Source organism: Lampris incognitus, chromosome 4 (genome assembly GCF_029633865.1).
Source record: "Lampris incognitus isolate fLamInc1 chromosome 4, fLamInc1.hap2, whole genome shotgun sequence".
NCBI lineage: Eukaryota > Metazoa > Chordata > Actinopteri > Lampriformes > Lampridae > Lampris > Lampris incognitus.
In genome coordinates, this window is record NC_079214.1 from 44,246,427 (window position 1) to 44,261,468 (window position 15,042).

At 42.5% G+C, this 15,042-nt stretch overlaps 1 protein-coding gene across 1 annotated transcript in view; it reads right to left on the reverse strand.

The window, feature by feature from the left end:
• Window positions 1-15,042, reverse strand: part of LOC130111358 (serine/threonine-protein kinase BRSK2-like) — a 144,658-nt gene that overhangs the window by 27,057 nt on the left and 102,559 nt on the right. The window contains exons 3-7 of the mRNA XM_056278523.1: window positions 10,887-10,972; window positions 7,445-7,585; window positions 5,010-5,126; window positions 3,723-3,756; window positions 1,570-1,638 (exon numbers count right to left, since the gene is read on the reverse strand). Coding sequence (XP_056134498.1) covers window positions 1,570-1,638; window positions 3,723-3,756; window positions 5,010-5,126; window positions 7,445-7,585; window positions 10,887-10,972 — 447 coding nt within the window. The remainder of the gene's footprint in view (window positions 1-1,569; window positions 1,639-3,722; window positions 3,757-5,009; window positions 5,127-7,444; window positions 7,586-10,886; window positions 10,973-15,042) is intronic.

Sequence of the window (15,042 nt, forward strand, 5' to 3'; positions counted from 1 at the left end):
AGCCAAAAAAAAGGTATTATAATAATAGTAATAATAATAATAATAAAATAATAATAACAATAAAAACTTGGTGTCTAAAGCACTTGTCAAAACAACCATTACAAAGTGCAGAACATAACACAATGAACAAAAGACATCAATGAAAACAACAAAAGAGCCAATAAAATTGCAAAATAGTAAAATGAGAGGAAAAGGAATATTGATGAAGATATGAAAAATGATTGTAGGGAGACGGTAAAAAATTTGCTCATCTGAACTCTTTATAAAGACATTCCAATGTTAGTAGGGGTAAGAACAATCAAGAGATCACAAATATGTTTCTTTATATTTTATACCTAAAATATGTCGACACTTACAGTTGTCTGATCAGTGAATCAGACTGAATCGACAACCATCTGCTCACTCATGTTCAGATGATGCATTCTGCCTGCATGCAGAACTAGGAAGGACCACCTTTACCAAATGAGCTAAAACCACCTCAAACTTGCTATTGTGCTGCAAGCTAAAGACAGCCACCTGTCTGGAAAGTAGGATTATACACAGTGCATGCTTTTGCTTTGTGATTGCTGCATGTTGGGACATACAATATGTCACATCAAGAGTCTTAAGTCATATAAATAACCAAATCGTAAACCAACAGCGAACTATTTATGAAGGTAATCCAGGTGTTGTCAGATGCAAATCTAAAAAACATTGTTTGGGTGTGGAAACTGTCCCATTTGAGTCCATGTTCTGGCGGCTCTGGCGGAGTTCATTCTTGTTTAAAAGCATTCATATCTTAAAGGAGAAATGCCACAGCGGCTTAGCATGGTGTATCATGATGACAAATTAGACAGCAACTGTCAGTGTGCAGAAATGTGTTATTTTTTCAGCACTCATTTAATATCTCATGCGGTTTAAATGTTTAACTGGTACACAAAAGGCACAGTCTTCATTCTATCATGTATTCAACCTCTCACGTGAAAAGTTTATATTCGAGGTACGGGAACAATACAAGTTCATCTTTGGACCGACTTTCTCAAGAGCACAATATTCATGGTCTCTCAAGTGGCACTTAAAGTTGGTGAACTTTCCTATATTTCTACTGGAAATGGGAGGATACAATATTTAAGAATCACAGATTAAAGTTTCTCCTGCTTTTAACAATCATGGTAAGTGGGGCCCGATAAATCTTCATGGCGCTATTTTCAAAATGTTTATCGCCTTCCATAGACGCCTCCGATACTTAATGGCTAGTTTTATTTATGAGCAGTTTGCTTCATGGTGAAATCTGTCATTGACTTGTCCTCTACCTTATAAAAATGTTCTTAGGCAGCAAGAGGAAAAAAAAAGATTTAATGCTTCCTATCATACAGTAAGTCTCAGGAATAAAATAACTTCCCCTTCTTTCCCCTCTTTCCATTTCAATCTAAACACTGCATTGGTTGATGGGTAATAACGGGAGTGTGAATGGGCTGTATTCATTTTATTACAGGTTTTTGTTTTTGTTTTTTTTTTGGGACTGATAGACCATCAAGGGTCATAAAGTACATGTTAATCACCGCTATGGGGACAACAGCTGCCACTCACCACTAAAAGTGCAAAGAGGATAACCCCACAGCTCCACGCGTCTGCCTTCCTCCCATCATATTTCTCTCCCTTGTAAAGAAAGAGAAAGAGAGAGAGGAAGAGACAAAGTTAGAGTGGAAGACATAGAAACAGAGAAGAAGAGACGGAGAGAGATTGACAGAGACACAGTGATTAGACTCAGATAGAGATATAGGGTACATTCAGCATTATTATTGCCAGAAAACATTTTAAGTAGGGTAAAACTAGCCAGACTCATAAAGATCTAATCCAAGTTCATATTAAAGCCCTCTTTAATCTTCATATAGTTATGTACACAAAACAGCTTTACCTCTCTATACATGACTTGATGACATAACACCTTTAGAAATGCTTGCTAACTGTATGACTGATATCAAGCTAAAGATGTCACAAAATCTTCTACATCTGAATCAAGACAGGACAAGAGTGGCTTGTCATTGATACTAAATCCCTTAAAGAAGATTTTGGGCCATGTTCTCGCTATGCCAATGATCAGGACAACAATCTTGGTGTGAGCATGGACCCCGAGTTGACCTTTGAGGCTCATGTATAGCATATAAAGAAAACAGCTTTTTATAGACTTGACTACTACAAGGCCCTTCTTTCTGGTTTTCTAGCCTCAAATATTAATCAATTATAGGTTGTGCAAAACTTTGCTGCTCCTGTTTCAACTGGAACCAGTGAGAAAGCACATGTGGCCTGCCTTTAAAGCACTATGCTGGCTGCCTGTTCATTTTAGCGATCAAGTCTCTCGACGGCCTAGCAAGACCTTCAGGTCCTCTGACATGAACTTGTTTTCTGTACCTAGGTACCTGATGTTAAACCCTGGCTGGGCATTTCATTTGGTTTCTGGCCTAACCTCTGGAATGGTCTGAGAGCCTGGGTAGTTTTTTTTTCCTTTTTTGGACCCCCCCCCCTTTTTCTCCACCAATTGTATTTGGCCAATTACCCTACTTTTCCAAGCTGTCCCGGTCACTGCTCCATCCCCTCTGCCGATCTGAGGAGGGCTGCAGACTACCACATGCCTCCTCCGATACACGTGGAGTCACCAGCCGCTTCGTTTCACTTGACAGTGAGGAGTTTTGCCAGGGGAACGAAGTCCGTGGGAGGATTACGCTATTTCCCCGTTTCCCTCCCACCCCCACCCCCCAAACAGGTGCCCCGACCGACCAGAGGAGGTGCTAGTGCAGCAACCAGGACACATACCCACATCCCGCTTAGGTAACACGGGGATTCGAACCGGCGATCCCCGTGTTGGTAGGCAATGGAATAGACTGCTACGCTACCCAGATGGCCTACAAGGCCTTTTTTTTTACATCATTTACTACTGATCTGCTCTCTTTTGCTTTATACTTTATGTGACGCACTTTGTGTTACATAAAAGTGGATGAAGCCAAGCTATATAGATAAAATCTGATCATTGATTTCGTGTAGGGAAGTGGGGGCGGGGGGGGCACACAATATTACACAGTGAGAACAGAGCAGTTATGTAAGCAACACCCTGTGGAATATGGGGAAGGGTGCATTTGTGAGAAATAGAGAGACAAATAAAGAGGGCTAGAGAGTCCAAAGGAGTTGAATCAAGTGCAACTGGACTTGGTATATATCCGTGAAGACGTTTCGCCTCTCATCCAAGAGGCTTCCTCAGTTCGTGCCTTCCTCAGTTCAAGCACAGGAGAGCCACGCATATCAATAGCTCCGATAACGATGGGCGCGGCCATAACATCGGTAAACAAAAGAGCCACGCATATCTATGGCTCTGTTAGCGACGGGTGTTGGTAAACATCGGCTCACAAAGAGCCACACATATCAATAGCTCTGACAACGACTCCTAGAGGATAAATTCTGAGTCTCATCACCAGCCAGTCAGACTAGCTTGGTCTAGTCAGAAAGGCACAAACTGAGGAAGCCTCTTGGATGAGAGGCGAAACGTCTTCACGGATATATACCAAGTCCAGTTGCACTTGATTCAACTCCTTTGGATAACCATGACCTGGATGAATGGGAACATTCACAGACAGGGCTAGAGAGAGAGACAAAACAAGAAAGATAGACATAGTGAGAAGGAGCAGAGATGGAGAGAAACAGCGAGAGAGACCGAGAGAGAGAGCGCGAGAGAGAGAGAGAGCACTTACTCTGATGACCTCTGGGCAGGCATAATGTGGAGATCTATGAAAGGAGAGGCACAGAGAGGGTTATGGTGGAAAGGACTTATACTATGTGACACAACTCTGCACTTAATGAACTACACATTGCTGATCACACACACAAAGTCACACGCTATGTTATCAACATGGGCACCAAAATGAGAACCACAGCCGGCAGCATAACTAAAGCATAAAGGGCTACTTATGCAAGCCTCTGGAAGGATGCAGAAAACTTCTGCAAAAATCTGAAAAACTTGGAATTATTCCAAAACATTGGAAAGTATTAGATAACCTCCATTACCTAATATGAAATAGCTTCAATTCAGGTTCTGGATGTCACAACCTAATACAAAAAAACCCCACTATTGCCTGTTAGCTGGAAATTTGTAATGTTAAGTAGTGTTACAGAGATCAGGGCAGTGCTGTAAATTACAAATGGTCCCAGTTGCCAGTATCTGCAAAAGTCAATAAAAGCATTATAATTTGTGAACATATGTTATATTTTGCACACAGTGGAGAGAGACTGATTGAATCCCAATATATGTTGAACATCTTTGTCCTCTAAATAAGTAATTAATCACACAGCAGTCAAACACTGCATCAAAGTATAACTAGCTTTATCCATCTACAGAATGTGTAATTTTCTCGACAACCGAAGCACAGAGCGTGACCATCCTGACACAAAGTGAGCGCGCCTCATCGCGTCTCTGCACGATGCATTCACAGCTCTCTGGGTAAACATACACTTCATCATTGCCAACGTTATATTTAATTATGCAAATATATGCCAACCCGGTCTATTTACGGTGGGCAAACACAGTTGTGTCAAAACATGATAACTTCAAACTAATTACACACATAGTTTTCATCCTGTTGTCCTGGGCAACATGTCGCCAGTCGCTGCTAAACGACATTGAATAAATTTCATTAACATCACATTAAATGGGCCACTTGTTTTATTCTGTACTCCTGTATGGTATTTAGGGGTTTCATAAAACCTGCACCTGTTATTGCTGAAATCAATCCCCTTTATTAAGGTATGATTGGACTGATAGTCCCAGGTCATCCAGAGACAACAGGACATTATCGGTGCTTTGCAAACTACTACTTAGTTACGGTTTAAAATTAAAATAAATAAAAATATGATATGGTCCTTGAGAGGGGCATAGCGTGAAACATAAAAGACACAAAAATGACAAAAATGTCCATGGATTCATTCTAAGTGAAGACATTGCCTGAATTAAATGGGCAATGAACTGAAATGTTTATACTCACCCACAGCTGGTCTCCAGCAGGCTGTCCCCGACCTGCAGAGACGCCATGCCGAAGTCTGCTATCCTGATGTTATTTTTCTCATCCAGCAACAGGTTCTCTGGCTTCAAATCTCTGTGGCTGGGAGACATCACACAAGGAGGGAAGGTGAGATAGAGATAAAGGGGAAAAAGCCACTTTATTTTGTTACTGTACAGGTTACAGTGAATTTGTTCTCTGCATTTAACCCATTGTATTGTATAGGAGCAATGGGCAGCTGCAGCACCCAGGGACCAACTCTAGTTCTTATTTCCATTGCCTTGCTCAGGGGTACAGACAGGAGTATTAACCCTAACATGCATGTTTTTTTTTCTTTTTTGATGGTGGGAGGAAACCGGAGCACCCAGAGGTAACCTATGCAGACACGGGGAGAACACGCAAACTCCACACAGAAAGGACCTGGGATGGCCTGGGGTTCGAACCCAGGACCTTTTTGTTGTGAGGCAACAGCGCTAACCACTGGGCCACTGTGCTTACCCAGAGAGAGAACAGAGAAAGAGATAGGGAAAGACAGAAAGGGAGAGAGAGAGAGAGGAGCAGATAGAGAGGCAGTAATTGAGAGGAGAGGAGTTTGTATCAGAATGGGTCATTGAGAAAACTAAATTCTAATTAGAGAAGACTAAGACAGGATAAGATAAGTTATGGTCTGGCTGCCCAGAGCTCTTTATTGCATCTAAAGCAGCACCAGGTTCAACTTTTAATCTCACTGTGATTTGAAGGAAAGTGTAAACCCAGTACCTAATGGGCAAACTCCAGCTGCACATCTCCTTGTTAGTCTGTCCAAAAACCACATAGCATAAATCTTGCTCTTTAATGTCTGAAAGTATTTTATCTTGACCACATAGAATCAGCGGCAGAAGCCGTCTTTGAAGTGCTCCTATTGCTATCCAGACACAGTGGCCCACCATCATTGCATATAAAGTGTTCTTGGAAATGAGGACAGATCATAGGATCTGGCCCCCCAACAAAGAAGCCAATCACTAGACCTGACAAGAAATAAGTCTGTAGAGGAACACCCAAAAAATACAAAATAAAAATTAAAAAAACTCAAAGGCTTGTGCCACAGAAAATGAACCTTGAATCAACTGAAATCCCACATATTTTGCTTCTGGTCCGTTTATTTAATGGAAGACCTGTAAGCTCAACATCCACACAACAGGAATGCCAAGTGAAGGAACACTTACAGCTCACAGCTACTCCAATGTAAAACATATTGAAAAGTAGAAAATATTGATCACGGGTGGACTGGCTAAACAATAAAATGAGAATGTTAATACATTTTTTTTAATCGGCCAACCTACAGGCTTAACTATTTCTGAAGATCCACATTTTTTTCTCCCCAATTGTATCCGGCCAATAACCCCACTCTTCTGAGCCATCCTGGTCGCTGCTCTACCTCCTCTGCCAATCTGGGGAGAGCTGCAGACTACCACGTCTCCTCTGATACATGTGGAGTCACCAGCTACTTCTTTTCACCAGACAGTGAGAAGTTTTGCCAAGGGGACGTAGCGCGTGCTATTCCCCACAGTCCCCCCCCCCCCGAAAAAAAAAACAGGTGCCCCAATAGACCAGAGGAGGCACTAGTGCAGTGACCAGGACACATACCCCCATCCGGCTTCCCACCCACAGACACTGCCAATTGTGTCTGTAGGGACGCCCGACCAAGCCAGAGGTGACATGGGGCTTCGAACCGGAGATCCTCATGTTGGTAGGCAATGGAATAGCCATGTCACCCGGACGCACAATCCACATTTTTTGATAGAAGTTTTACTGAAATTTTTTCATTTCACTTTTTTTATTCCACTTTGAGTGGAGTTATTGTCAGACACCAAGGCTGATAGAATATCACCTGTAGATTTTTGAGAGTTTTTACCAATCAAAAAAAAAAAAGGGCAATTACCAGCTAATGGAAATCCTGACACTACTCTGCATGCATCAGTAAAACTGAAAGCACTCATAAGAGCTGAATGCATGCTTGTCGAATCCCCGACACAGGGATTCGAACCTGCGGTCCCCATGTTGGTGGTAGGCAATGGAATAGACCACTATGCTACCCAGATGCTTCCTTTTTACCTTTTATTCTAATCTTCCCTCCCATTTTAAATTTCACAGTTGAAAGCAGCTGACAGTAAGCCCTTCATCAAACTGGCCATGCTGTATGGCAAACCTGCCATAGTAACTGTTTCCCATGACAAGAAAACCTGATAGTTAAAAACTTGATCTTAACAAAGAGAAAATATGGAATTTGAAATTAAGGTGAAATGCAATATATGTCTTTAGTGCTGAAATGCCTATGATGTCTCTTTCGGAACATGTGAGTGACGTGATTACATTTGTTGCACATTGGATAAAGCTGGACATGACAATGACAGTGATGAATGCACATAAGTATGTCAGACCATATGGAGTGACTGTGGCAGAAGTCCAAGGCGGAGATGATCTGTCGGAAGAACTTCCTGGCCTCTTTTGGTGTTAACCTGCCCTTCTTGACCAGATAGTCGAAAAGCTCCCCACCAGACACATGCTCTAGCACCAGGTACCTGCCAAGGCAATTAGCGGAGATGGGTAAAAGAGGGGAAGGGGCCAGAAACGGCTCACATAGGACAGTCCATACAAAGAAAAGCTTCATTTACATTTTGCTTCCAACTAGAAGGACAACCATGGCGCTTATCCGATGCGAGGGTCTAAGGACAGGATGTTGTGTTGCTGTAAAGCCCACTGAGGCAAATTTATAATTTATGATATTGGGCTATACAAATAAAATTGGCTTGTCTTGACTTATAGCCAACTGATGAAAAAATGTTGGGCTGAGAAAACTTCCAATTTAGTATAAGAAGGCACAGCACTCACCTGCTTTTTGAAATACTGGAAAAAAGTCTTTGATTGAATAGTTTTTTTTTTAATCATTGATGTTCATAAGAACAAAGAAGAAAGTTCTTAAAGGTCAATGATCTAGAACAAAATATTGCTTTTTAAATTGAAAGACGGATTAATGAAAACAATTTGTATCATCAACTGCAAAAAATTTGGCTGTGGCATATTTTTATGACAATACTACAAGATTGCATTATGAAAATCCAGGAGAAAATCCCCAAACCGTGTGTGTGTATGTGTGTGTCCACTGTGACAGCGATGATAAATGTATTCATCTCCACTATCCATTTATAAGGGAGACAGTGCGGATTCCAAATCTGTGTGGCAACTTGCGCTCTTCTCGATGTCAGACACCCCCTGCCCCCTGCCCACGCCCACCTCAACCACTGCCTTGATTTATTAGCAGATTAAGGGATTAACTCAAGCGTTTTACCTGTCAAGGATATTCAAATTAGAAACACATTCATGTATGATTTGTGAGCACAAAAAAATAATAATTTCAGAGCCGGAACACTTCGTATCCATGGTGACCATTTGTCCCCGTCATCGGGGCATTAGGAAAACAAATTCCCGCTCGACTTGATAGCGGCGCCTTTATCAATTATTGAGCAGTGCATTAAGATGTGCCATTGGAGCAAAACCACCAAAAAGATTAATGCATGCAATAAAAACATGAAAGTTCCATACTAGTGGGCTGCATATAAAAATGAGAGACCAAAGAAACATTACATGCTTTATGAAAATCCCAGTGCTGGAAAGGCCACAAGGAAGAACTTCCTCATGTAAACCTGAACCTGTTCTTCATAGCTATTGTCAACAGCACTTGAATGAGAACATGGATTCAGTTAACTGACATTTTGTGACACAAGTTTCTATTCCCTCAAATTTATTTTATTTTCATTTTTTTAGATTTTTCCCCCTTTTTCTCCCTAATTGTACTTGGCCAATTACCCCACACTTCCAAACCGTCCCGGTTGCTGCTCCACCCCCTCTGCCGATCCGGGGAGGGCTGCAGACTACCACATGCCTCTTCCAATACATGTGGAGTCGCCAGCCACTTCTTTTCACCTGACAGTGAGGAGTTTCTCCAGGGGGACGTAGCACGTGGGAGGATCACGCTATTCCCCCCAGTTCCCCCTCCCCTCAGAACAGGCGCCCCGACCAACCAGAGGAGGCACTAGTGCAGTGACCAGGACACATACCCACATCTGGCTTCCCATCTGCAGACACGGCCAATTGTATCTGTAGGACGCCCGACCAAGCCGGAGATAACTCAGGGATTCGAACCAGCGATCCCTGTGTTGGTAGGCAACGGAATAGACCACCACGCTACCTGGACGCCCCATTCCCTCAATTTTAAAGGTTTGTCTGCAGACTATGAAACTCACGAACAGATAAAATTACCATAAAACTACTTTTGTTGCTAATCCATATCTTAAATGACCATTCATTTGTATCAATCAAATCATATATATACATCTATAAAATCCAGATGAATTGATAGTTACGACTATGATGTCATAGTCCAATCATTTTCCATGACCTGAAATATACACTCACTGGCCACTTTATTAGGTACACCTTGCTAGTATCGGGTTGGACCCCCTTTTGCCTTCAGAACTGCCTTAATCCTTCGTGGCATAGATTCAACAAGGTACTGGAAACATTCCTCAGAGAGTTTGGTCCATATTGACATGATAGCATCACGCAGTTGCTGCAGATTTGTCAGCTGCACATCCATGATGCGAATCTCCCGGTCCACCACATCCCAAAGGTGCTCTATTGGATTGAGATCTGGTGACTGTGGAGGCCATTTGAGTACAGTGAACTCATTTTCATGTTCAAGAAACCAGTCTGAGATGATTCGAGCTTTATGACATGGCGCGTTATCCTGCTGGAAGTAGCCATCAGAATATGGGAACACTGTGGTCATAAAGGGATGGACATGGTCAGCAACAATACTCAGGTACGCTGTGGCGTTGACACGATGCTCAATTGGTACTAAGGGGCCCAAAGTGTGCCAAGAAAATATCCCCCACACCATTACACCACCACCACCAGCCTGAATCGTTGATACAAGGCAGGATGGATCCATGCTTTCATGTTGTTGACGCCAAATTCTGACCCTACCATCCGAATGTCGCAGCAGAAATCGAGACTCATCAGACCAGGCAACGTTTTTTCCAATCTTCTATTGTCCAATTTTGGTGAGCCTGTGCGAATTGTAGCCTCAGTTTCCTGTTCTTCGCTAACAGGAATGGCACCCGGTGTGGTCTTCTGCTGCTGTAGCCCATCTGCCTCAAGGTTCGACGTGTTGTGCGTTCAGAGATGCTCTTCTGCATACCTCAGTTGTAATGAGTGGTTATTTGAGCTACTGTTGCCTTTCTATCAGCTCGAACCAGTCTGGCCATTCTCCTCTGACCTCTGGCATCAACAAGGCATTTTCGCCCACAGAACTGCCGCTCACCGGATATTTTCTCTTTTTCGGGCCATTCTCTGTAAACCCTAGAGATGGTTGTGCGTGAAAATCCCAGTAGATCAGCAGTTTCTGAAATACTCAGACCAGCCCGTCTGGCACCAACAACCATGCCACGTTCAAAGTCACTTAAATCTCCTTTCTTCCCCATTCTGATGCTCGGTTTGAACTGCAGCAGATCGTCTTGACCATGTCTACATGCCTAAATGCATTGAGTTGCTGCAATGTGATTGGCTGATTAGAAATTTGCGTTAACGAGCAGTTGGACAGGTGTGCCTAATAAAGTGGCCGGTGAGTGTATTTCCCAGTGTTAACCATAGTCACCACACGGCTACAGCTGATCATTTTGTAATAAGGTAGTTACTAGCATTGCTGTGTCGCTGGTCTAATATCATTGGCCTCACAGGCCGAAATAATGTCGAGACAGTGACGGGGCTGAAAACAGTGTAGGACATCTCTGTTTGTGAAGCAATGAGGACAAATGTACTTACAGATATTTCTTATTTTCATATACGTCATGCAGCTTTAAAACATGGGGATGTTCTATGAGTTTCAGGATGGCTATCTCTCGTTCCACCTGGAAGAGTGTGTGTGAGAGAAAGAGAGAGCGAGCGAGAGAGAGAGAGAGAGAGAGAGAGAGAGAGAGAGAGAGAGAGAGAGAGAGAGAGAGAGGGAGAGAGTCAGATTAAAATGCATGTGAAAAGAAGGTGATAAGAACAACTTCAACTTCTGATCCAGTCAACTATTTCACTTAGAGATAGTCAGAGATACAGAGATGGCCTAAGATAGGAGAAAAATATACAGATGGGCAGATATAGAAGAAGACAAATAAATATCCTTAGAGTGAAAAAGATGCAACTGCTCACACTCTTCTTTGACCGCTATATGAGCATGAGAGGATATGCAGCTTTGTCTGTCAGTGGAAACAGACAAAACCACATACACACACCCACCATAAGCTTAAGTATGTGCACCGCACACAAGCAGTTACACACATGCAGCACACACAACAAACGCACACATATCACAGACACACACACACCCAGCCACATATAACAAAACACACACATACCCAGTGCTGCTATATTTCCTATGCTTATTGCTATGTTAACCTTACCGAGTGCCCAGAGGCAACTTCCACACCAATTCCGTTCTCAGCCACTGACTCAAAGGCTCGAGCATTTAACTCCAAGTTTGATTCATTTAAAAAGGTCCAGGTTTAGATACCCAACACAAAAACATCATGCTCTGTCTTGAAGAAGAGGTCTGAAGACTCTTTTGGTTTGACTCAATGTAGTAGGTCCACCTAAGTCTTCAACGCAATATGTTTTCTGTCACGCAAAAACAGACCTTCACAACTGACATTTGTATTAGCAAAATGCACATGTCAGACTGCCACTTATTCACACCGGGTCAGTTCTAGTCAACTGCTTTACTGCAGCTTCTGTTCGCTGCCCCAGGTAACACTCACATACACTCTATGTATGGGCTGAGTTCAATGCTTTTCTGTATCTTTTCTTTCTCACCTTTAACCCATGGCCATGTAAAACACAGTGCAGTCTGATGTGTAAAATGTACTGTGTAAATAAAGTCTTTTTAATTGATATGTGGTCTGATATATGGTTTGTATGCGCCCCAAAATCATATATGGTTGTTGCATGCAGCACCAGGACAACACCAATATAAGAGCACCTCACTATGAGCAAGCCTTGGGTGGTTCAAGCACATTATATTTACAAATTACTCTCAAATTTAGTTAGGTTATGAATCAGAAAAACTGAATAGAAATGCCAAATCAGTGATGGAAATTTAATTTTCCAATAACTTATGACAGCTGATAAATGTAGGTGTCAGCTGAAAAACAAGAAACAGATACTGCTGGAAGTGGCATAGCACAGCTAATTATGAAGATAATTGGTATTGGTAAGATGTGGATTTGATCAATCAGCTTGCTGGGTTGAAAGTGCCTGTCATGTAATTTTATAATTATTAGACAAATCGAAGATCACACTCCACTTAATGTAAACAACCCTGCTAATAAAGGCATCGCTCAATATGGCACAGATTTAAATTAACAAGTAAAGCTTTAAAGTAAAGGAGCTTTCATATTTTCCCCCCAAAAGTACAATGTATAGTAGCGGTAGCAGGTAAATATCATGAACTAAGCAGAGGTTATGAACAGTAAATGTCTTAGTGCTGCCTACAGCCAAGTCAATGTAAATGTGGCCAGTGTTGTCTACAGCATTTTTCATTTTGCGCCTCTGGGAAATAAACTGAATTTAAACTGCCGTACCGAGCCTGAATACCACAATGGAAAACAGGGGCCACCACATCACTGAAATCATTTGTCAGGCTTAAATTTCTCTTTGTGCACTGCATTTGTTTGTTTGTTTTTGCACTATTTAAAGACACTGCTACTGTTATGCCCTGCAAATTCAATTAAGATTAACAAGGTATATCTCATCTTATTGTATTTCTTCTCAGTACTTTAACAGTGTCACTAGATCAAATAGAAAAGAGTTCAGTTAAACAAATTTTAGTTGCTACTGACTCGTCAGCCAATCAAACAGCCCCAACAAAATCCCTTTCCTGAAGCTGAAGCATCAGATTTAAATACACTGCCCAGCTGATACAGTGTACTCATCACTGTCAAAATCAATGGGCTAGACACAGCGGGCAGACCAGAGGGAATGTCTGTTTCAGCTAATGAAACTAATCCTTTGCTGATATGTCCTATTGATTGAGGATTTCCATCACCTATAGGGCTTTAAGCTGTACTGGCAGCATTAGAACACAGGGGACTTATAAGCAGTTTGTCCGGCATCGCTTTCCTGTGAGATATTTTGCCATTCTGCTGCATGAACATGCCAGCCAGACTTCCTGCAAGTATACTATTCTAACCTATCATAAGATTGAGTCTAGCCTCCCTCTGATCAGCAGTGATTTTCAAAAAGGTGGGCCTGTTCAATAAGATGGCCTCAGTGGCGAATGGTAGAGTTTGTAGTGTTAAAGAAGCCAAATGACAGAGCACTGGGTTAGGTAACACAAGGTACTGTGCATCGGGAAACATGCAAGCATATGATGGCAGTTGTCACAGAAGTGACTCAGCATTTCAAGATGTATGACTTCTTCTCAGCTACTGCTGTTACTTGCAAATCTGCTGCATTGCATCTCAACTATCTAGCCCTCATGCATCCACATTTTGGAGAGGCAAGGTGATCCATTCATGAGATAGGTCTGACATCGGGAGTCTAACTCTGCCCCCCCTTTGTTGACCAATCAGCATAAACGCTGAGTCGACAACTGGTTTCTCAATGTGGGGGCGATATAACGGGTCTAAGAGGCCAGATACACAATGGAAGAGACCGGAAAAATGAAATTTCATTCCCATCAAAGCTGCCAATCTTCAAAGCTCAGTCACGGCCGAGCAGAGGCTGGCAGGAAATAAATAATCAAAGAAATCCCTTTAATCTTTGGCCCAGTGCTTTCCCCAAACCAGCCTCTGTCACACTGACTTCTCCCTCTATCTCTCTCATCCTGCAACCACTCACCCAAATGGAAAAGAGAGAAGGGGGAAACTGAAAGTATGACAGAGTGGTTCCCAGTTACATTTGGACTTGTAACAAAAATGTACGTCACGTTCTTTCTTTCTTTGGTCTCGAGCTTTTCATCCTGCTACTTTTCCTTTCTCGGCTTCTTTTTTTGCTAATCTCTATCTCGCTAGTCTTGGGCACTTTCCAGCCTCAGATGTGCCAAAAAACCTTAGTCTTGAAGCTTCTCTCTGGTTAGGATTTACACAGAGGAAGGGGGATGCTGTGTGCCAAAAGCAGGGGGGGGGGAGACATATTCTGCAGCCAGAGTTGCTATCCTCATTCATTGTACATTGATATTACACACATTTACAGCCATATACCAGCACATGTACACAGCAAAGCATGTTAGACGGTAATGAGACACATGTACAAGGTAAGCAACTATTCATCCTCAGTACACTCTCTTGTGAGGGGCGACAACCACGTGTATTATGTTTGATTATGACCCATATGGTGTGTTAATGTGTAGTAATAAAGTGGTGGGTGAGAGAGGGGAGGGGAAGGTGCCGTGACATGCACACAAAATGCAGGAAAATAACACGAGTGCTGGGGCCCCAGCTGCACCATTGCATGTGTGTGCGTATGTGTGTGTGTGTGTGTGTGTGTGTGTGTGTGTGTGTGTGTGTGTGTGTGTGTGTGTGTGTGTGTGTGTGTGTGTGTGTGTGTGCATTTTTGCCCTTTTGTCTAGCCAGTAAAAAGCAAAAGCCTGACCCATCCTGGTAACCAGACAGACGCAGACAGTGTGGGCTCAGGCCAACCATGGCATCTTGAGTTCAAATTCAGGGCCTTCACAGTATTCCCTCCATTTCTCCACCCTTTACAAGTTGCTTTTTTTCCCTCACTATCCTATCCAAGGACACAGAAAAATTGAAAACTAAAAAAGCAAAAGCTTGTTAGAGTGTGTTCCCTGAAACACTGAACACTTGGTGGATCAGCCTTTGCTTGTCAATCCCTTGCTCTCTTCAAATCACGTCAGGATTACTCTCCTTGAGGTATTTGAATCTTCAGCCTTCGGATTAATTATTACCCACACCAGAAGACTGAGCCGTCTGGG